This window comes from Hyperoodon ampullatus (assembly GCF_949752795.1).
Source record: "Hyperoodon ampullatus genome assembly, chromosome: 8".
Lineage (NCBI taxonomy): Eukaryota > Metazoa > Chordata > Mammalia > Artiodactyla > Ziphiidae > Hyperoodon > Hyperoodon ampullatus.
In genome coordinates this window covers 33,668,818-33,692,631 of record NC_136921.1, presented here as the reverse complement: position 1 = coordinate 33,692,631, position 23,814 = coordinate 33,668,818, and the positions used below count along the sequence as shown (strand labels likewise).

The 23,814-nt window shown below is 33.5% G+C and overlaps 1 protein-coding gene across 2 annotated transcripts in view; it reads left to right on the top strand.

The window, feature by feature from the left end:
- NBEAL1 (neurobeachin like 1) overlaps window positions 1-12,019 on the top strand; it is a gene marked incomplete at both ends in the record, with an annotated part of 180,874 nt that extends 168,855 nt beyond the window's left edge. For both annotated transcript variants that reach the window (XM_079709952.1, XM_079709951.1), the window contains 7 exons: window positions 422-594; window positions 1,893-1,987; window positions 5,500-5,616; window positions 5,979-6,140; window positions 6,788-6,936; window positions 8,851-8,986; window positions 11,918-12,019. In XM_079709952.1, the coding sequence (XP_079566078.1) occupies window positions 422-594; window positions 1,893-1,987; window positions 5,500-5,616; window positions 5,979-6,140; window positions 6,788-6,936; window positions 8,851-8,986; window positions 11,918-12,019 (934 nt within the window). The remainder of the gene's footprint in view (window positions 1-421; window positions 595-1,892; window positions 1,988-5,499; window positions 5,617-5,978; window positions 6,141-6,787; window positions 6,937-8,850; window positions 8,987-11,917) is intronic.
- Between the last annotated feature and the right edge of the window lie 11,795 nt (window positions 12,020-23,814).

Here is a 23,814-nt window from a genome sequence, read left to right as displayed (position 1 = left end):
AAGCAAAACAGGTACAGCTAGTACCTTATTGCCAGGGAAAGCAAATAGATTAAACTTTCCAACTTCCAGCTTTCCTGATCCTGGCATACCCTTATCTTGTCCACTTTGAGGCTGTTTACAGAATTGACAGTCTTACTAAACTGGCTTTGAAAGTCAAGATTTAAATCTTTTCCACACCTTCACCAATCTCAACTTCTTTACACTTAACCCTTGAGACTATTTTGTTACATGTATTTTTGTTTAATGAATAATATAAGATTAATGTAGTATATGAATGTATTTATCACTTATTAATAGACATTTCAAAATGAACAGTTGAACAGACTTATTTTTTATTTCTTTTTGGAGAGATTAAAAAAATGGTTGATATCGGTCTCAGTGATCTTTTAAAGAAGAGTCTAATATTTAATTGTGTTTACAGAACTCAGCGTAGTATGAATGGACCTTTTGCTCCAGGGCTGGAGATCACTTCTAAGCTATTTATAGTATCACATGATGCGAAGTTGCTTTTTAGTGCTGGACACTGGGATAATAGCATTCAAGTGATGTCACTTACAAAAGGCAAAATTGTTTCACACAATATCAGACATATGGGTAAGCATTAACATTTTTTCCCCTTAAAAATTTTTTTCTGTTTTTTTTCCTAACCATAATAGTAGTACATACTCCTTATAAAAAGCATAAATTTTACCTTTGAAGCTAAGTGAACTTTTTGATAGAGTTGTGTTATGAATATTATATTCTTTCTTTAAGAGTGTCTAATGTATTTTGGTTATACTAAGCACCATATAAATTAAATACAGCTTCATAGTATCTGAAAGATGCTAGGCTAAGTCTGAAAAAATTGGTTGCTAGAATAAGAATTTTATGAAAAAATGGTAAAAAAGAAATCTATCATAGTTGAATAAGAAATCAACTGTCCTATTCTTTAGTAGTAAAGCATGAGAGAGGTAAAATTGTTGAATATAGTTTAACCAGGTGCTTCCTTTTTTTTTTTAACCTTTATCTATCTATCTATCTACTTATTTATTTTGGGCTGTGTTGGGTCTTAGTTGAAGCACATGGGATCTTTTGTTGCAGCACGTGGGCTCTTCATTGTGGCGTGCAGGCTTCTCTCTAGTTGTGGCGCGTGGGCTCCAGAGTGCGTGGGCTCTCTAGTTGCTGCGCATGGGCTTAGTTGCCCCGCAACTAAGTGGTATCCTAGTTCCCCGACCAGGGATCGAACCCAGGTCCCCAACATTGGAAGGCGGATTCTTAACCACTGGACTACCAGGGAAGTCCCTAACCGGTGTTTTTAGTGTCTCAGTCTTTTCAATGTAAGAATAAAACATTGAGTAAATGTTTTCCTAATAAACCCGTTAGGGAAGGGGAATGGAGTCTGTTAGTAATTCTGCACCAGTGACTCCCAAGGTGTCACTTAGCTCAGGTTTTTACAGTTTAGGAAAAATGTATTTTATATTGTGAATTTACAGTGTAATATGTACTATTTTGGCTATAGACACATATTCTGTAGGATTGCAGTTCCAGGGGGAATAGAAGGTGAATGGGGATGAGAGAGTAAGGGAGCAGAGAAGCATATCAAAATTAAGTGGGAATCCATTTAAAAGCTACCTAATCTCCTGCCAAGATTTTTGACGGGCATTCCCTTGCCTCATGTCTACTCTTCACCGTCAAAGAAGGGTGGCCTCAAAGAAAGCTCTCCTACATGATTTTAGTGCTGCTCCTTTTTTATGTCAGTCTTTCCCAGTGCTTTTCCAATGCCATTCCTACATTTCTCCCTGCTAGAACAAACTAATTTAGTAATAGTTTGAACATGACCTAAAATTGCCCTTATGTTTCTGTTCCAGCCAAACTATGCCATTTCATTTTTTTTACATTCCTTTTTCTTACAGATATTGTGACTTGTTTAGCTACAGATTACTGTGGAATACATTTGATTTCTGGTTCCAGAGATACTACATGTATGGTATGGCAGATAACCCAACAGGTAGTCACTCATTTAAATACTCTTGGTTTAGATCAGAGATTCACCATGGGAATACTATTGAGATGTTCTAATAGAATAGTGAATTTTTCTCTTACATTGAATGATTATTTGAGCTCCTTTGCCTCCTTTTACCCCTCATTCTGTTCTGTCTTAATCACCACTTTCTTCCCTAGGTTTATTGTCTGATTCATGACCTTATATTACCTTCCAAAGATAGCTCCTTATTAACTTCTTCTAGGAAAACAATTATTTTTCTTGTCTTTGTTAACATGATAATATTCCTATTTTCCTTTCAGGTGGAACTACTAGAAATTATAGATTTAGAATTTTCATCAAGCTTATTGTGTACGCTCATGATAATGTTGGTGCAAGGAAGTGTCTTTTTTCTTTATGGCTTCTGGATTTTCTACCTTGCTTAGAAAAGTAAACAGGCGTTTTCTTACTCCAAGTTTATAAAAATATTATCTAAGGGCTTCCCTGGTGGCGCAGTGGTTGAGAGTCCGCCTGCCGATGCAGGGGACACGGGTTCGTGCCCCGGTCTGGGAGGATCCCACATGCCGCAGAGCGGCTTGGCCCGTGAGCCATGGCCATTGAGCCTGCGTGTCCGGAGCCTGTGCTCCGCAACGGGAGAGGCCACAACAGTGAGAGGCCCACATACCGCAAAAAAAAAAAAAAAAAAAAAAAATTATCTAAAATAGTTCTTGTAATACTTTTCTTGTTTTATTTTTTAAATTTCAATCTTTAATCCATTTCTATATTTTATAATACAGAATATTTATTATTAGATATATAATTATGTAAAAAGTCATTTATGCCAGCATAAACGATAACCCACTAAATTGGATCTTTTTCTGTATTCCCCGTTCTTTTACATTTATCTATTTCTGTGTCAACACCAAAATGTTTTTACTTTAGTAGTTTAATATTTGGTAAGGCAAATCCCCTCTCACTGTGTTTCCTTTATTAACCACAGCTATTCTTATATGAATATTTATTCTTCTTTATGAACTTTAAAAATATTTTAACTATATCCTCCTCAGAAAACTTCATTTTAGTCTTAATGAAATCATATTTAATTTATTTATTTATTTGGTATGGATTGACATGTTTATAGTTATTCCTATCCAAAAATAGGAAATATCTTTCCATATTTGTTTCAGGTCTTTTTTCAATGTCCTTTGATAATATTTTTTAATAATTTTTTTCCATTTAGATCCTGTACTTTGTTATATTTACTTTTAATTATCCTATTTTTATGACTGTTTCAGTGGGATTTTTTTTTTTTTTTTTTTTTTTTTTGCGGTACGCGGGCCTCTCACTGTTGTGGCCTCTCCCGTTGCGGAGCACAGGCTCCGGACGCGCAGGCTCAGCGGCCATGGCTCACGGGCCCAGCCGCTCCGCGGCATATGGGACCCTCCCGGACCGGGGCACGAACCCGTATCCCCTGGCATCGGCAGGCGGACTCTCAACCACTGCGCCACCAGGGAGGCCCTCAGTGGGATTTTTAAATCATTTTTATTTGTAACTGACTATTGCTAGTAAAAAAAAAAGCTATTGATTTCTATACAGTTGTCTTATATCTAATCAGTTTACCAAATCCTCTTATCTAGCTCTCATAATTATTAGTATTTCTTGGATTTTCTGAAAACAAGGTAGATATAAATTAATGTGTTCTGAAAATAATAGTGATTTTCTTTATCTTTTCCAATATACTAATTATTTCATTTTCTTACCCTCTTACATTATTAGCAAATATAATAAAGCAAGAAAATTATAGTGAGCCTCCGTGTCTTATGTTTGATTTTGATGAAATTACCTTCACTATTGTGCCATCTGGTATACTGTTTGCTGTTAGGTTTCACTAGGTTTTTTAAAATTTATTTCAGTAGTTATCTTCCTTCCTTTTTTTTTTTTTTGATAGGCTTTTAGTTTTAATAAAATTTCAATTTACAGAAAAGATACAAAGGTAGCACATTTTTGCCATTTGTCTTAGCATTCTCTCCCAGTCTTTTTCTCAGTATCTTTTTCTTCTGAATATTTTAAAAGTTGGAAACTCTATGTTCCTTTACCCATAAACACTTCAGTGTGTATTTTCTAAGAACAAAGACCTTCTTATACATAGCCACAGTGCAGTTATCAAAACTGAAATACTTAACATTTATACAATACCATTATCTAATCCACAGTCCAGGTTCTAATTTTGTCAATAGTCCTAATAATGTTTTTTACAGCTATTTTTCCCAGTTTCTCTTCCTTTTTTAATTTATAGTTTTACTTTTTTCTTAATGTAATGTATTATGTTGACACTTCCTAGCTTTGAACCATCCTTGAATTTCTATAATAAACCCTTATAATTCATGAGGTATAGTTATATTTAACTGCAGGATTTTATTTGCTAGTACTTTAGTTATTTCTTTACTTATAAGTGAAATAAATCTGTTTTTATTTTGTCTTTGCATGTTTAGTATTAAGATATGCAACCTTTATAAAATGAATTTGAGTCCGTCTTCCTCTGTAACTTGAATTGATTAAATAATATAGGAATTACTTAATATTTAAAAATTAGATAGAGTGGACTAAGCACTCAGACTGATACTCTTTGAGGAAGGCAAATGTAACCCAAGTAATAGAGTGTCAGGGAGAATTCATTTACATTGTATAATGCTCATAGAAGGTTTGGGCATTTATCTATGATAATCATAAACCAAATACCATGGAAACTACTCAAACATTCTATCATTATATATCATAGAAAATACTGTATCAAACAAAGCACACTTAAAACAGATGAAGGAAACAAGTGCAGAGAGATTCCCTGCAATAAATTGTGCTATTAGAAGAACATAATAAGAATATCATTCAATAAAATAGGACCTCAAAGGTGAAATTATAAACTAGCATAATAAGATGAAAAGGGAGGTTGCAGATAATCAAGCTGAGACTAAAACCAATACCATTACAATTATAAATAAACCCAATGCAGAAGCATCAAGGAACAAATTTGATGTGACTGAAAATCAAATTATTAGCATGGAAGAAAGATTTAAAGTAAAGTGAATAGAAATGAAAAAACAAAAGGATGAAAGCAATTAGAAAAAGAATGATAGCTATAGAAATCAAAGACAAGTCAGCATAAAGATAATTGATGTCCTTGAAATAAGGACTCCAATAAATGAAAAAGAGAAAGTATTCAGAGATGTAATAGAAGAAGTTTCTTTCAAGTAAAGGAAGAATAATTCTGTAGATGAAAAGGGTAAATAATATACCTGTTAAAACTAATCCAAAGCAATCAACTTTGAAACTCTTCAGATTAAGTTTTTGAGCTTGAAAAGATTGAGAATAATTTGAGAATCCAAGGAGAAACCCAAGAATGAGTACTTGTATGAGTAGACTTAGTGGTAAGAACTAGTTGCAATGTCAGTTTGTGATTAGACAGTTTAAATACAGTATAAACCTTTTTAAAGAAAACAGCGTACAAGAAAATTACCTTTGCTTTTCTGTTTTTATATTAGGGAGGTGTTCCTGTGGGCCTAGCATCTAAACCGTTTCAGATTCTGTACGGACACACTGATGAGGTATTGAGTGTTGGCATCAGCACTGAGCTAGACATGGCAGTGTCAGGATCAAGGGTAAGATTTCACCTTTAAAAATACTGATTTCTTTATACAAATTCAGAGGCAATATTTATATTTAATTTTTTTTCTAGAAGAATTGGTAAAAGCATAGAAATTTTATACTGTGTTTGTCTTGAACTTTGCAGAAGTAGAAAAATACAGAAAAAAAGAGACTAGATTCTATTTGGGGATTTTATTGGTCTTAGTAGTTAAGACTTGAAATTTCAAGATGGAATTTTTCCTAAGGTATACATGTGTCCTTGGTAGAATAATCATTTTCTTAGTTCCTTTACCATATTTCTTTCTCTTGCTCAGTTTCTTTTCTTCTTTTTTGTTCTTCTTTTCTTTTCTCATTTTCTAATATTTTCTGTGTGTAGGATGGCACTGTGATTATACATACCATTCAGAAAGGTCAGTATATGCGGACTTTACGACCACCTTGTGAGAGTTCTCTGCTCTTGACCATTCCCAATTTGGCTATATCTTGGGAAGGACATATTGTCATCTACTCCAGCATTGAAGACAGTACCACCCTCAAGGTATATAACAGTTTCATGCAGTAGGGCTAGACTATCTATAAGCTTGTCTTCTCCTTCCCACATTGTGTACGTATGAGGAGGCATTCTGAAGAAGGAAAGAACACCATATTTTGAAAAGGATGTTTTCCTTTCATCATTCAATTTGTTCATTCCCTATCACAATATTAGCCTCATGTTTGATTTTGTTTTAGGGCTTTCTATAGCCCTATATGACTTCAAAAATAATTTCTGATTATGTGGGACTTCATAAGCTTAGGTGGAAATTACAACTGAATTAAATTCTTTTTGCACAAGACAGGGTATAAATAAACTGTGAATTTTATATGTTTATTTCCTTTCGGTGATAAAGCCTTTTAAAAAATTAAGAGAACTTCTTTAGTTTTGTTTTAAGAATGTGGGTTTTGTTGGATGAGATTTTTAATTCTTTTGGAGGGGTGAGATTTTTAATTCTACTAAAGAAGAGGAGTACTTGTTTAATATTTATTTACTTAGCAATCTGATTGAAATCACTTTAACAATATTGTCTACCTACTTTCTCTTTAAGTATAACCATTTGTTTATTCCAAAATTTTAAACCCAGTCATCATTCTGTGATAGTCATAGTCTTAATTTGAGATCATTAAATTTTCTTCAACTAATCTTTGCAGGATAAGAATGCATTGCATTTGTTTTCTGTAAATGGCAAGTATCTACGGTCTCAAGTCCTGAAGGAACAAGTATCAGATATATGTGTAATTGGAGAGCACATTGTCACGGGCAGCTTACAAGGATTCCTGTCCATAAGAGATCTCCACAGGTAAATAATAAGAATTATTAAAGTATCACTTAGGAAAAGATGGTAGTATTTTCAGCCCAGAGAGAGTAAAATCTTTAATCTAAGATTTCTAATCTTTCTGTTTATCATTTATTATGAACATGTCTTTTTTGGCAACTATGAAAAAAATTGGGGAAGATGAAGTATTTCTGGGTTGGTAAATGAAATATAGATGTACATTTTAAAAATGCAGAAAATTTTATGTTGTGTACATTTTACCACAATTAAAACAGTTTTTTTAAAATAGCCAGAAAAATTTTTTTTCATAGTGCCAAGCCTGGATTATGGATTTGGAAATTTGTACAATTATAGTTTGAATTTCTAGAAACTAAAGTTACGTTTAAAAAATTTTTTTTAATTGTGCTAAAATAAATTATTTTTAAGGCTAGCATATCTGTTCATGATTTTGTATGTCTGTGTTTAAAATTGGTGAGGAGTCTTTTGTTATTTCACCCAGTGAAGGAAAAGATGTTTGAAAAATGGATATGTTTTTAAGTTTGGTATTCTTCATGTTTACCAACTTATATATACAAAGCACTGTTATTCCCTGCATGCCCAAATACATTCTTTTCTTCTCATTTACAAAACTTACTGTGACATATTTATACTCCTCAAAGTATCTTGGCCCCTCCCAAAGCCCTTTTTTTCTGAATCATTTCCAGATCCAGAGTGTTCTCTTGTTACATTCATATCAGAATCACTTCTGTACCAACATCGCTTCCCTGTTTTTGTATTTTCCTTCTCATTTTTGTCATTCTTTCTCATGTGGTAGAGCACTGAGGCCACATTTCAGTAACGTCTTTCCAACATTTTGTATTACAACCCTAATCTTAGGGTATTGTGAGGAGAATCCCAAATTAGAAAAAAATTAATGGAATCTTTTAGCAGGTTAGTCTAGACCATAGTAGTATGTACATCCTAAGATTCTTCATTCTCTAATCATAAAAGCTGTGAGCAAAACGAAATTGAGCTATTTGTAATGAGGTGGATAGACCTAGAGTCTGTCATACAGAGTGAAGTAAGTCAGAAAGAGAAAGACAAATACCGTATGCTAACACATATATATGGAATTTAAGAAAAAAAAATGTCATGAAGAACCTAGGGGTAAAACAGGAATAAAGACACAGACCTACTTGAGAATGGACTTGAGGATATGGGGAGGATGAAGGGTAAGCTGTGACAAAGCGAGAGAGAGAGGCATGGACATATATACACTACCAAACGTAAGGTAGATAGCTAGTGGGAAGCAGCCGCATAGCACAGGGAGATCAGCTCGGTGCTTTGTGACTGCCTGGAGGGGTGGGATAGGGAGGGTGGGAGGGAGGGAGACGCAAGAGGGAAGGGATATGGGAACAGATGTATATGTATAACTGATTCACTTTGTTATAAAGCAGAAACTAACACACCATTGTGAAGCAATTATACTCCAATAAAGTTGTAAAAAAAAAAGAAAAATGTGAGCATTTTTCATAATGGGGTGTTATATTTTATATCATATTATATTTTAAAATATTTTATATTGTATATTACATCTTTTAAGACAAAGCAAATATACCAATTTTATTTAACTTATCCCCCACCAACACACACTTTTTGAGCTTTTGCCCTTTATCCAACTTTCGCTCATTAATCAACAAGGTGAAAATCATTTCGTGAGAGCACATATATATGGTTAGAAGGCAAACAGATGTTGGAAATAGAAAAAAAAATAGTATTTTAAGTAATGCTATAAATGCGGGCTTTTGTGTCACTCAGGTTTTCTGAACTTAAGTTCCCACATCTGTAAAATTAGAATGCAGAATTAGATGATCATTAAGTTATCTTCCAGGTATAAAATTCTGTGAATACATTGTATATCCATGTAATTATGTGTGTGTGTTTTTATATCTCTTCTAGTTTGAATCTCAGCATCAACCCATTAGCCATGCGATCACCTATCCACTGTGTTTACGTAACCAAAGAATATAGCCATATTCTTGTAGGATTAGAAGATGGCAAATTGATTGTCGTGGGTGTTGGCAAGCCAGCTGAGGTAAAACCTAGCATCAAGAATTTAGTTTCTCGTACTGTTGGGGATTCCTTTGGTTCTTTATTCCAGCTGAATCAGAAGTCTCCATTATGGATAAACAAATTGAAAAACAAATTTGATTTTTCAAACTACAGTAAATGAAAGGGGATAAAGCTAGTATTCAAGAGTGATGTTTATATTATATTATTGAAATCACACATTTAACAGTTTATAACTCTATATGAAGAAGAAAGTTCTTTTATTCTGTTTTTCCAAATCTAGATCTTAGACCACATACTCGAATTTTTAATACATAAAAGCATTTATAAAAAATTAAATATAGACTCAAACAACAAAACTACTTACTTTATTATTATTATTTTGTTAATTTGCCCATGCTATGCAGCTTGCGGGATCTTAGTTCCCCGACCAGGGATCAAACCCGGGCCCAGGCAGTGAAAACACTGAGTCCTAACCACTGGACTGCCAGGGAATTCCCCAAACTATGTACTTACTTTAATTTCAACAAATATTCAGCATGATTGTATGTCACTTGTACTTTTGTAAAAGCATCATTTTTTTTTAACTTGGAACTACAAATATCCCCATATAAATGTGCTAATTCTCAATGAATTTCCTGTAGTTCCTATAAATTTATTTGCCAGTGGCTTATTAATTACTGAATATTCAGATATAAATGTAACACTGTTCTTAAGAAAACTTAGTGGCTATACTCCAAGTAATCTAGTGATTCTTCTAGAAAATTTATTTTGTTACATAGACTAATATTTAAGCATTATAAATTTTTATTGGTATCATTGGTCTTTTCTGAGAAATCTAAAATATGACCTCTGTAGGGGTTATTTCAAGAGAAGACATTACTGAATAACATACTATCAGTAGTTATAATAAATCTATTACAGATCATAGGAACCTTTTTTTAAAATAAATATTTAAAGATTTTGTTAGTCCTTATACTCTTTTTCAGGATATTATTTTAACAAGAGAGATCTTATTAAATTAAAGTGATTGGGACTTCCCTGGTGGTCCAGTGGTTAAGACTTCACCTTCCGGTGTAGGAGTGTGGGTTCGATCCCTGGTCGGGAAACTAAGATCCCATGTGCTTCCTGGCCAAAAAACAAAACATAAAACAGAAGCAATATTGTGACAAATTCAATAAAGACTTTAAAAAAATGGTCCACATCAAAAAATCTTAAAAAAGAAAAATTAAAGTGATTGCAACAACATTTAGTTTCAGATGTAATGGTTCCCCAAATAATGTCAGCAAATCTGTACCTTGATATTTCACTTACATTTAAAGCATTTTAAGCGTTTTTACATTCAGTAGTAGAGTTTCTTGATTAATATATTTCCCAAGTAAAGATTTCCCTTCTGTCCTCTGCTAATGTGATGATTACTTGAGAACTCTGCTTAGACATTACTCTCTGAGTATGTTTCACTTTCTGTGGTTTACTCAAGTGCCCTTAAATTTGCCTGCCCTCCAACTTAGGTAATTTGTTAAGTTTACAATTTTACTGAATTAAAAAAAAATGAAATGACGTTATGTGCACACATTAAAAAAAAATTGATTGGAAAAAAAATACCTAAGTAGCTTCATTTCATAGGCCTAAATCAGTGTTTTGTAATAATTACCAAATAAGTTTTTGGTCCTCATTGAAAGATTTATGTATAGTCTACAACACATAGAATTTGAATTGTATATAGATTTTGAATAAAAGTATTTTTTATCTATTTTATATCTTTGTAAAATACATTTTCCATTGGCTGAATTATGGATCTACTTTAGTAATAAATAATCTAATTGAGTACTCAGAATTTTGCATAATTATTAAATACAACTTTATGTGAACGTGTAGAAATTAAATAGATCAATAGTTATGAAAAGAGTTCTATTTCAACATCTATTTTTATCTAAAATATCAAAATCTTGATTAATGTATATTTTTAAATCATGTATCAGTTTTACATATTATACTGTCAGTATAAAATCCATATTTATAAATTAGATGTTAAAGTGGAACTAGATTAATGGAAATAATGGTTTTGGAAATACATCTGGAAATGAAAATGCAAAGCAAACATGACAAAGTGTCTTTGCCTGAGGCTTATCTTTTATCGCTCCAATAAATGGACCCTAGAAAAGTAACCATTAAAAAGGGAAGCAGATGAAGCACCATTAAAAAGTAGATTGCTCTTGGGAAAGTAATTCCAACAAATCATACGGTTAGATTGAGAAATGTTTCCCATGTGGAGTTTTGTTGCCCTATGTAGAAGTATAAGCACTTTTAGAGGGGCATTAACCTACTGATTCAATTAATTTTGATTAATAATTGTTATATGCTGAGAAGTGTGCTAGGTGATAAAAAATTTAATGGTGGAAAAATGTGATTCTTACCTTCAAAGAGCTTATGCTATTCTTATTTTCTAAATTACTTATCACGCTATTGTTAAAGATGTGTTTACATTCTTAGATCAAACTATTTAAAAGTTACTTTCTTTTCATCAAAAAGTTATTTTACTTTCTTCTTACCATTGTGATTGTCATTAATAGTACTGCAAATATAAGAGGAGAAAATTCCTCAAAACTATGTGTCTTGTTGCCTGATTAAGTATAATTTGAGAAGATTATTTTAATGAAGTGAAATGTAGTTTTGTAAATATATAAAGTAAGGGAGTCTTGTAATTTTGATATAAGTGGCACATTTAATTTAAAAATTTGTATGTTGGTATTAGATCTTTCTCAACTAAAAGACAATCAATGAAGAAAAGCCTTTAATTATTATTAATTATCATTAAAATGTTAATGATTCTGCTAACAAAACCTATTTCTTGTACATTCTACAGAATCATTGTCTTGTATATCAATTTCATTTATTCTTTTTTTTTCTTTCTTAATAACATCTCTTCTTCATTTTTCTGGATTACTTTAAACAGATGCGCTCAGGTCAGCTTTCTCGAAAATTGTGGGGATCTAGCAAGCGGCTCAGCCAGATTTCAGCTGGAGAGACTGAGTATAATCCTCAAGATTCCAAGTGATTGTTATTTCTTCCTTCTGTCATGGATAACTGAAATTTGATTTATTGCTTTGTCACTTTAATCTGTGACAGATTAAATGTGACATTAAATCACTTTAATGTCACGTCTCTCAACTATCTTAAATGTTTCAGGGCTGTTATCCCTGAAAATCATTTAGGGATTACCAAAATTTGGTATCGTATGTGTATAAAATCATAGGTTATATTATTATTATCCACTAAAAAAATTTCTGGTTAACATCACTGAATCTATCTTATTAACTAATTCTTGGTCTACACTAAGATGAATTTGAGAAAATACATTTGATTAGATTTAGTAGTTTATTCCTAAAGATCATTATATCCATTTAAAAAAATAAACTTCTAAAAATAAAGAAGCTAAATTCAATTTGCTTATTCTAAACAGCAAAAGTTGAGGTATTTCTAATAAAAGAGTAGCAATAATGGGACAGTTGAGAGATATGGCTTTTAATACATTCTTTAGTTAATCATTCTCCTATTTACTGAATAAATCATCCTAAATACATCAATTTTATTTTGGAACTTCTGATTGGAGGTAATATTTTAAAAGCATCTGTTGCATACTTGGATTTTTAAAACTCAGTATAAATTACAGGTTTTCATGATAAGGTGAAAGCAAGACTTTTGAAACTGGTACATTGGCTCATCTCACTACTACTTAGCATAGTACTAATGAGAATTTATTGCAATGTATTATTATCCTTAAATAATAAATGTTGAGTAGGAGTAAGAGAAACTAGAGACACATTTTGTAGATATATTTCATTAGTAGTAGAGTTAAGGAAAAATGCTCATTATGATTTTGACAGCTGGGTCCTTTAAGTAGCATCTGCAGCTCAATTTATATGTGCAAAGTACAAAATTTCTTGACTTTTTCTTTATTAAACACTGTGTTTTCCCCCAATAATTATTGGAGTTGGCAATGATACCCAAATATATTACATTTTTACTTATTTCATATGATTGATGAATGAACCAAAAAGATATGCATAACTTAAACTAGTCATTTGGATATAGTAATTTTTAAAAATACACATTTCTATTTCATGTTATGTATAACTTTCAGGATTACTTAATTTTATTATACATAGCTAGATGTTACATTGCTTTTAAACTAAAAGGCTGATAGATTTATTTTGGAATTTAAAGAGATTGTTAAACTTTGTACTTTTATAAGGTCATAATTTTTTTTTTTTTTTTTTTTTTTTTTTTTTTTGCGGTATGCGGGCCTCTCACTGCTGTGGCCTCTCCCGTTGCGGAGCACAGGCTCCGGATGCGCAGGCTCAGCGGCCATGGCTCACGGGCCCAGCCGCTCCGCGGCATATGGGATCCTCCCGGACCGGGGCACGAACCCATATCCCCTGCATCGGCAGGCGGACTCTCAACCACTGCGCCACCAGGGAGGCCCAAGGTCATAATTTTGAGTTAGAAAGCTTTTACAACTACGAGTGTCCTTAATCTGAGATTCCACAGGTTGGGGGAATTTATGAATCCCTTAAAATTGTGTGGAAATTCTGTAAGCTGCATTTTTTTTTTTTTTTTTTTCAGGAATGAATGGTTGGGTGGCTTTATTAAAAGGGTCTGCGGGGTTTCCCTGGTGGCCTAGTGGTTGAGAGTCCACCTGCTGATGCAGGGGACACGGGTTCGTGTCCCGGTCTGGGAAGATCCCACATGCCGCGGAGCGGCTGGGCCCGTGAGCCATGGCCACCGAGCCTGCGCGTCCGGAGCCTGTGCTCTGCAACGGGAGAGGCCACGACAGTGAGAGGCCCGCGTACCGGAGGAAAAAAAAAAGGGGTCTGCGATTGGGGGAAAAAAAGACTTTTTACAACAATACCTTTTAAAAATAATAATATTCTTTTTTCTACAAATTATAGATTTCCTTATATCCAATTGTCTTCTCAATTGAATCTGAGAAATTTTTCCTTTGCAATCCTCTCCTGTTGCCCACGGTATCTAGTACCCTTTTCTTTATAATCGTATGACTGAGTACAAAATTTATGAGAAGTAATGGATTTTGTTTAGGGAAACTTTTTGATAGATTTGATTGGCTTATATTAGGACTTGTAAAAAGTTATAGAAGAATTTTCTTTCCAGTTATTTAAAATCCTCTGTTTTATTCAGTAAAAAACCGTTATGTTTTAGGTAAATCACACTGAAATAAACTGATGCAGCAAGTGTAAAGTAGAACATATATGCAAATGTGAAGGTTTCCTTTTTTTTTTTTTTTTTTTTTTTTTGCGGTACGCGGGCCTCTCACTGTTGTGGCCTCTCCCGTTGCGGAGCACAGGCTCCGGATGCGCAGGCTCAGCGGCCATGGCTCACGGGCCCAGCCGCTCCGCGGCATGTGGGATCTTCCCGGACCGGGGCACGAACCCGTGTCCCCTGCATCGGCAGGCGGACTCTCAACCACTGCGCCACCAGGGAAACCCAAGGTTTCCTTTCTGAGGACTTCAGTAACTAGTGGTGAAAATGTCTCAAAACAAGTCAATAGAGATAATTATCATATATTAAGATTTATTTCTTCTGTTAGTTTTTTCTTTCTATTTTCATTTTTTATATATTTTAGGAAGTTTCAAGTCAAGAGAAACAAAATGATGGGGTTTTGGTATTTTAAATGTTGATTTTTAAAAAACTGTTTCTAAATGAAAACTTTGGAAATGTTTCGTTTGCCTATTTATCTAGAGATTTTGGTATAAGGATGTTTTTTATTTTTTATTATTTATTTTTGGCTGCATTGGGTCTTCGTTGCTGCAAGTGGGCTTTCTCTAGTTGTGACAAGCAGGGGCTACTCTTCGTTGAGGTGCAAGGGCTTCTCACTGCGGTGACTTCTCTTGTTGCAGAGCACGGGCTCTAGGCACGCGGGCTTCAGTAGTTGTGGCTCACGAGCTCTAGAGCACAGGCTCAGTAGTTGTGGCTCACGGGCTTAGTTGCTCCGTGGCATGTGGGATCTTCCTGGACCCGGGCTCGAACACGTGTCCCCTGCATTGGCAGGTGCATTCTTAACCACTGCGCCACCAGGGAAGTCCCAGGATGTTTATTTTTAAGGTCACTTAATATTGGTTTTGGAAGTTATTTTGGATGATTATAAGTTACAAAAAAGTTTAACTTAGATTATTAGGGGAAAATTCCTAAATTTTTGGTATTTTACTTTGCTACTGTTTAGATGGAGGAGCTAAACAAGCAGTATTCATTTTATAGCACAAATATGAAGAAGCTTTTTTCACAGTAGATACCCTACCTAGAGTAATAATAGATGTTCAGAGTGGTGGGATTAACCCTTATATAATATTTTCCAAAAAGTGAAAACCAAAAATGTAAAGTTTTGAGGAAAATCTTTGAGAATATTAGCAACAGTCTAGAAGAATGGAACTTAAAATTTATTAAATGAGCAAATATAGTAGTAGCATTGGCTGAATAATTCCTCTTTTAAACAGTTTAGACCACGGATTAAAAGTCACTAGATAAAAATCACTCTAAAGATATACCTTGAGGGATTATGGTGTATTTACATGTTACCCATAGAAATTATTTCTGTATTGTATAATGGGAGAAATGAACAGTTTCATTAGAGTGCAGTAACAGGTGGACATTTCAGAGGATGAATATAATATCTCAACAGCTGTTATATGAAGTGTGTTGTCTTTGAAGAACTTTCATCTGCTTTTGTTTCTTGACACTTGTGATGGAAATAAAAATGTCAGCATCCTGATGATGTGGAGCAATTTATACTAAGGAGATGATTTTTTTTAGAAAGTGAGGTCAAATATTAAAACATACAATAGAGGTACTCATTTAGAGAATAAAGAAACTTTATAAGATTTTTTTTTCAACTCTTCCCAATCAGTATTCTGTCATTACTTAGATAAAATTGGAGGAGAGAAGAAAAAATAGAGTAGGGCATGAATGAAGCTTGGCCAGTTGTTTAAAATCTTATAAGCCTGTGAAGCTCATGTCATCTATGAATCAGTTTCTATTAGTTTCCTTTAGGTCACAGTGCTTTTTCAGGTCACATCCTTTTGTAGGAGAGAAAATGCCAATTACTCATTTGTCATTAACAAGGAATGACAGTGAGGCTTCCTTCTTTCTCTATGTAAGGCATATAAAAATTATCCTTCAAGAACTAGTATTGAAAATCAGTTTAATGCTTCTGAAGGAATAAGTGTGCCCTCATAATTAATTAGAATTTAGATTTGAAAGTTAAATCTTTACCGAAGATTTTTTGTATTTTGCTTTAATAGGAGTAAGCAGAGGAAATTGTTAACTTAATACTCTATTTTTATTTAATGATGACACATGACACATGGCCTTTGCCTTTAAGTATATTTTATATTGCTATTACTAAAGAAATCACTAATGGAAATCTTTTAATTGAATTTAAAGAGGTTAGCTCCTTTTATATATTTATATTTATAAAGTGAATAGCATTGTCTTTATCACCTTTCCAATGAAAAGATGCAAGTGCATGGACTATATATAAATATTATATAAATATTAAATAATATTATATAATATGTAATGTCCTGTCAGGGTGTGTATATATGAAGGTTGGTCTCTTAAAATACATCATTAAATATGTAATCCATAAATAAGTTCTTAAACCTGTCTTTAGGATATAGTTTTTGACTGATATAAGAAATGAAATACTTTTTTTTTCTTCTCTAAATCTAATCTGTTGTTTTCCTTTATCAGACAGACTCATAGCTTGTCCTAATTACTGTTTCTCTAATCAACTAAAATTGTTCTTTCCCAGTAAGTGACCAGCCTTAAACATTTTTATCACTTTAAACAAATACTGTTCTCAGTATTCTTTTTGCCTAATTCATTTATCATACGTACATTTGATTTGCTTTAAACTTGATCATCCAGAACATTGTTATAGAGAGTTTTCCTATATCAGAGCCCTTGTTGTGTTTTTTCTGATGACATTAGGCAACAATATAGTGTTATCAGTCATCATTTCAATATTATTAAAATGTTGGCCACAACTTTACTTCTTCAGTTTGAATCTAGCATATTCAAGGCCATTGTTTCTTAACTGAGATTGTAAATCAGACTTCTCTGTGAAGTTTTATAAATATACAGAAGTTTAGGCACTACTCTGGATACTCTGAATCTCTTTACTTGATATTCTTGGTATAAAAAATTGTCTCAGGGTTATTAAATCTTAAAATATTTTCTGCTATAGAAATTATATCCATTCATTTTTATAAATCAGATCCGATATTCACAGACTTACTTGAAAATAGGTTTAATCATTATCCTTGAAGACATTTTTTCTAAAATTTGCTTGGAATGGCTTTCTTATCTTTGTTTTGCATGCCGTGGAAACAACCAAATTTCCTTTTCGGTTTGTGTTATTCTTATCATAAACTCTCTTCAGACCTTTCACATTTGAAAATTATAGCTAAAATTTGCCTCCAAAAAAGTGTTTGCTTGTATTAGTTCCTAGTGGCTATCAGTGAATATTTTGCATATCTGAGTTAGGTAGCATTTTAAACTATTAATAAAAAACATGAGTAACAAAATGCTAGATTTAAAACGTAGACTTAGATCTCTTACAGCGTTGAAGCTGGTAATCAGTAGTTTTCCTAATTAAAAGCATTGGATAAATTCCCGAAGCACTTCTGAGGACTTTTGTAGGTATAGCCTCTGTATGGAAATACTCTTTAATTTTTCATATGGAAAGTCTTAGTATTACAAAAAAATAAAGCACTAACATTTAAGATATTTAGGCCTGTACTGGAAATGATTCAAATTTTCTACATTAAAAATATAAGGTCATCTTAGATTATAGGAGTTATGCTTTTCTTCAGTATAAGAAGCTTGTGTAAAAGTGGCTGTCTTATCAGGTACTTTTCTGATACATTGTAGTAATTCATCAGATACATCTTCTTAGATTATCTCACTGACATTTGTCACATGTGGGTGATTTCTAAACACATTGTAGGATTTGGACCTATGAAGCTAATGGCTTTAGTGAAAAATAAAAGGACAGAGATAAAATTGTATTTACTTTTGTCTTCATGCCTTTAATCTTATAACTGAAAATTCAGAGGAAAAGAACAAGTAGAAAGTCACTAATTCAACATTTGTTTTCTGTGGTTTAGTTTTAATATGTTTCCTTGGAAACTTATTTTGCAAATATTACCATAATAATAATAATACCACAGTATTGTCATTGAAAAAGTTACCCATTCATTTTCAAAGTTGACTGCTAGTGGACTTTTGGATGTTTGTGTGTGTGTGTGTTTTCACTTATAACATGATGGCTGTCTCATTATTTAAAATTTATAACTATTTTTGAGTGTACAAACTGATTAGCTATTTATAATACTATTATAATATAGCATTGTAATTTGAGAATAAGAAAAGTTAGGATTTAGGTGGGATTGAAAAATAAAATTATATTTTATTGATTAAAATATAAACTTTAAAAAAATAAGTCTTATTCCAATTGGACCTTTTAAAATTTTATTTTTGTAATAATATATTGCAACTTAATCTGTATAAAATTAGAGTGTCTCTGGTAGCCAGTGTACTAAATAAATAGTTACTGTTAAAATGCTATTTTTGTTGTTCCTTATCTTGGAAACATTTCCCCACAGTATCTAAGCAATGTGTTTTAAGATTTATTGGGCTCAACCTACAAATTCAACAAATACTCCTTTTGCATTTTGGAGGAAAAAACTTAACTATGATATATATATTTTGCTCTTCAGAATGCTAAAATTATATTAATAAGCACTTTAGAAAGTAGTTCTGGTAAGGAGATGTCAGTTGTTGGACTTAACTGAAAAAGTTTCAACCTCTTAGTTTCTTTTTTTTCTGTTTTTTGTTTTCTTTTTTGCAGTATGCGGGCCTCTCACTGTTGTGGCCTCTCCCGTTGCGGAGCACAGGCTCCGGACATGCAGGCTCAGTGGCCATGGCTCACGGGCCTAGCCGTTCTGCGGCATGTGGGATCTTCCCAGACCGGGGCACAAACCTGTGTCCCCTGCATCGGCAGGCAGACTCTCAACCACTGTGCCACCAGGGAAGCCCTCTTAATTTCTTATGTAGGGATTAAAGAGAATAACTTTATTCCTTTGGGATTTTAACTGGTTTTCTTGGATATTTTTCAAAGTATTTAATTATAATAGTTTCTACATTTCTTCCAAAATTATGGCATATTACAGTACATCTTACTGTTAAAGATCTTTTATATTTTTGACTTTTATTCCTATTATGCTTTTTACTGCTCTCTCCGATTCATAAATACCATCACCAAAAATTTTTTGTGGCTACTGTTTATTTTATAGTTAGCTTTAACCATATGGCTGGTCTGTTCTCTTCAAGAATTCCTAACGGGTATGGCTTTCCTTCCCCCAGCTGTTTGCTTTTATAGACTTAGAGCAAAAAAATTAGCAAAAAATAATGAGAGATCTAGCCAGTCATTTTCTATCAGATGCATTGCTATAGAAGTGAATTCATTAAGACTGAAAAATATTGAACACATATGATTTGTCTCTTATGTCAGTTTTTCTGGGACCCAGATTAAATAGGAGCATTTCAGTGTTATCATAGAAGTGACAGTGACTTGAATGCATACACACACACACACACACACACACACACACATGCACATAGTCAATTCAGAGGAGGATAGATGAAAATTTGGAATTGTTTAAAAGAAATACTTGCAAATCATGCTGCTACTTAAATATTTAAGAAATTCAAAAAGTTTTGTAGTTATCGTAAAGTGTTCCTTGTCATTTGTTCTACTGGAATTGACCATGAAAAAGAATATTAAGCCTTATTTATATCTAATTATTGACTGTGCAAACTGTGACTCAATGGATATTTGTATGCCAAAAAAATAAGTTTTTAAAGTTGAGAAAGTTTTAGACTTAGTAAAGATGTGTAAATAATTTTGATTAGTATTCTCATTATAATGATGCTACTGTTAATTTGGTGCAATACATTCTTCCCTTTCTCATCCTTTTAAAATTAAATATATAAGATGTATGTTTTGTTTTGTTACATTGAATTTTGTTTTAAAATTTTTCAGTGTGTGTATATGAACTAATGTTTGATTTGTTTCTGTATAGCATGAATGAAGATAATAATTGAAAAATTTGCACATTTTTTAGCCCTTTGGAAATTTGTATTCTAACAGTTTTTAAGAATATGCATTTATTTTGTACATAATAAATTTAGCTTTGTATAGGAAAATGGGTTTGAATCAAATAAAAAATGATGTTTTCTTCAGCTGGTTTGTAATTCTCAATTTTATAGAGTCTGATTAGAACTTAGCATTGGCTAAGTTATTTGAGTAGACAAGGGATTGAATACAGTATTTAAGCAGCAAATTGATCTCTGCTTCTTTCTCATATGAGCAGAATTTCTTCTGTAGTCCTATGTGCACAAGATAAATGTTATGTTAATTGACCAGTTTTTGTTGTATATAACAACAGGTATTAAGCCTTTCATTTTAAAGGCACCTCAGAAACATGGTTATGAGCTAGAAATCTCCATTTGTAGCTAATCAAATAATACATTAGATTGGTTTTTTAAAAAACATTTATTTCCTTTCACAGTTAAAATCTTTTACTCATCAACTTTGGCAGTCTAGATGTTGACCTATTCCTATCCTATACACTTTACATTTGTGGATAAGGGTAACAGATTGAATGTAAGTAACTGTATTTTAGTTTGCCCCATGTTGACGTTCTGGCAGAACAACAGTGAAGGCATAAACCTACAAGGATGAGGGCATAAGCCTAAAAGGACAAAGAAAATAGAGAAGATAATCAATACAATTTTGGAAGGTGGAAAATTAATGGATTCAAACTGGATGAATCTAGACTTACAGGGTGCCTAAGATAACGATAGGTACCTAAGTCTAAATCTCTCCACATGTCCTCCAGAAAACTATACAGGTAAACAAAAACAAATGTATCCTCAAAAATCCCATGCCTTCAAGATATCAAGAAGACAGGGCCTCCCTGGTGGTGCAGTGGTTGAGAGTCCGCCTGCCGATGCAGGGGATACGGGTTCGTGCCCCGGTCTGGGAGGATCCCATATGCTGCGGAGCGGCTGGGCCCGTGAGCCATGGCTGCTGGGTCTGCGCGTCCGGAGCCTGTGCTCCGCAACGGGAGAGGCCACAACAGTGAGAGGCCCGCGTACCACAAAAAAAAATAAATAAATAAAAAAGAAGACAGATAACATGACAAACATCAAATTACTTAAAAATAGAAATATAAAAAGCAAATTCCAACAGAGCTATCTCTTAAGTTTCTATAGTAAGCCTTTACAGAAAGCAAGGAGAGTCCAGAAAAACTTGAGAGTAGTTGATTAGAGAACCTAAGATTGAGCTAAAAAAGAAAAAAAAAAAAGACTCCCAGAAAGAGAAAGTCCATCCTAAGTGCAAAAAGACTTAACAAGAGTTTGAGTGGATCAGAGTACTGCATACAAAAAGTGGACTTAGTGTGCAGGATTTGACATGGCAATCTCAGAAGACATTCTTAAGAAGAATGTAGAAATGCAATTGCTTTGTAGACTAGTTGGTGAAAGAGGAAAAAATGGGGGAAATTTTGGATTTAGGATCCTGCATGCAAGAGAGAAAAATATTGAGAAATATGTAATTCTGCCCTTCACCCTCATCTTCCCAAAACTAAAATAAAAAAACTACAATCCATTATCATGAACAATGACACTAAAATCCTTAAGTGAATATTAGCAGATCATTTCTAGCAATGTGTAAGAAGTATAATGCCTCATGACCAAGTGTGGTTCATCCCATGAATTTAAGATTGGGTTAATGTTTTAAATGTCACCTGTTTAAGATAATCAGTAGACTAAAAATAGAAAACTTTCTTAATAAAGTATATTTATGGAAAACCTATAGCTAACATAATATTTAATGTAAAAGACTGAATTCTTCCTAAATTAGGAATAAGGTAAGAATACCTATTCTCACTATTATTCAACATTGTACTGGAGACTCTAGCTAGTGCAATAATGCAAGAAAAAAACAGCATACATATTGGAAAGGAGACAGTAAAAATATCCTTTTGTGGTTAACAAGCATGTAGAAAATTCTAAGATATCTATGTACACAAAACAGTAGAACTAACATAATAAATGAGCCAAGCAAAGTCACAAGATACAAGGTCAAATACAAAAATAGATCATATTTCTGTATTCTAGTAACAAAAATTGTAATTCAAAACAATACAGTTTACAATATTGTGAAAATATTAAAATCTTAGGAGGAAATGTAATAAAATATTTGCAGGACATGCACACTGAAACTACAGAATACGGCTGGAAAAATGGAATAAAAAATAGATTTGAAGAAACTGAAAGGCTGATTCTAAATTTTATAGGGAAATGCAAAGGACACAATGTCAAAACAATTTGAAAAAGAACAAGGTTGGAAGACTTACTCTGACTTCAAGAATTAGAGCTACAGGAATCAGACATTGTGGATTATCCAGCATAAGGATAGACATGTAGGTCAAAAGGAGTAAATAGAAGGTGTTTAGATGTGGCCATATATATGATGAATTGATTTTCTACAGATGTGCCAAAATAATTGAATGAGGAAAGAACAGTCTTTTCAACAAATAGTGCTGGAACTGATTATTAACTTGAAGTGAATTATAGACCTAAATGTAAAACCTACAATGATAAACTTGCAGATGAACTCATAAGAATACATTTTACAATCTTTTGTCACAGCTAAAGAATCTGAGTTTAGGAAAGCTGAATGTTTTATAATGGGCTGCAAGCACACCTTCCTGACCTTTGCCCTGGAAGGAAACATTAATACTGATGAGTAAGCAAACATGCCTTCTGTTCCAGAAGGAGACTATTTCCGCCTTCCAAGTTGTTTGCTGTACAAACATCCTTGAAAAGATACGCCCAGAACAAAATGGCAGTTAAATACCTTGCTCTTAAGAGACTCAGTTTCCCAACACTGCCTATCATCCACTAGGCCTTGTCAGACCACCAAGTCTTAAGGACCATAGGGAAGACATAAGCTGCATGAGCAAGTAGCCCAGATCCCCACCACTGTCGTACCAGTGCCCCTTCCTCAGCTAACACATTTGGTTTTATAAATGATCTTGTATGATCAGATGGAGGAGGAAGAAAAAGACCAAGCTTCATTTACAGATGGGATGGCTCAGCATGTGGGTAAAGCCAAAAATGGGTAGCATTGAAGCCTTACTTATGGGTGGTTTTGAAAAACAGTGGCAAGGGAAAACCACCTCAACCACTAAACCACCTCAACAACTAAAGAGTGGTGCACCATGTCATTTACTTTGTGTGGAAAGATAAGATGTGGAAAGATAAGAGGCCCAAAGTTAGAATATATACATATATATGGAATCATGGGCAGTGATGAAAGGCCTGGCCAGCTCCTGAGAGACAAGAATGGAAAAAGATTTTAAGATTGGAGACAAGAAGGTCTGGGATAGAGGTAGGTACATGGACATATGAGAGTGGGAAAGAAGTGTGAAAATCTTTGACTCACATATTAGCACCCACCATGAAAGAGGCATTAAACAATCACGTGGACCAAACAACCAATCCAATTCACGTCAGGTAGTCCCTGCACTGGCCACTCCAGGGCCGGTGCAATGGGTAGGTACATGAACAAAGTAGCCACAGTGGCAGAAATGGAGACTATCCATGGGCTTAACAGCATGAACCCTCCACTAACCAAGGCTGGTCTAGCTATTGCCGCCATTGAATGCCCAATTTACCAACAACAAAGATAAATGCTTAGTGCCC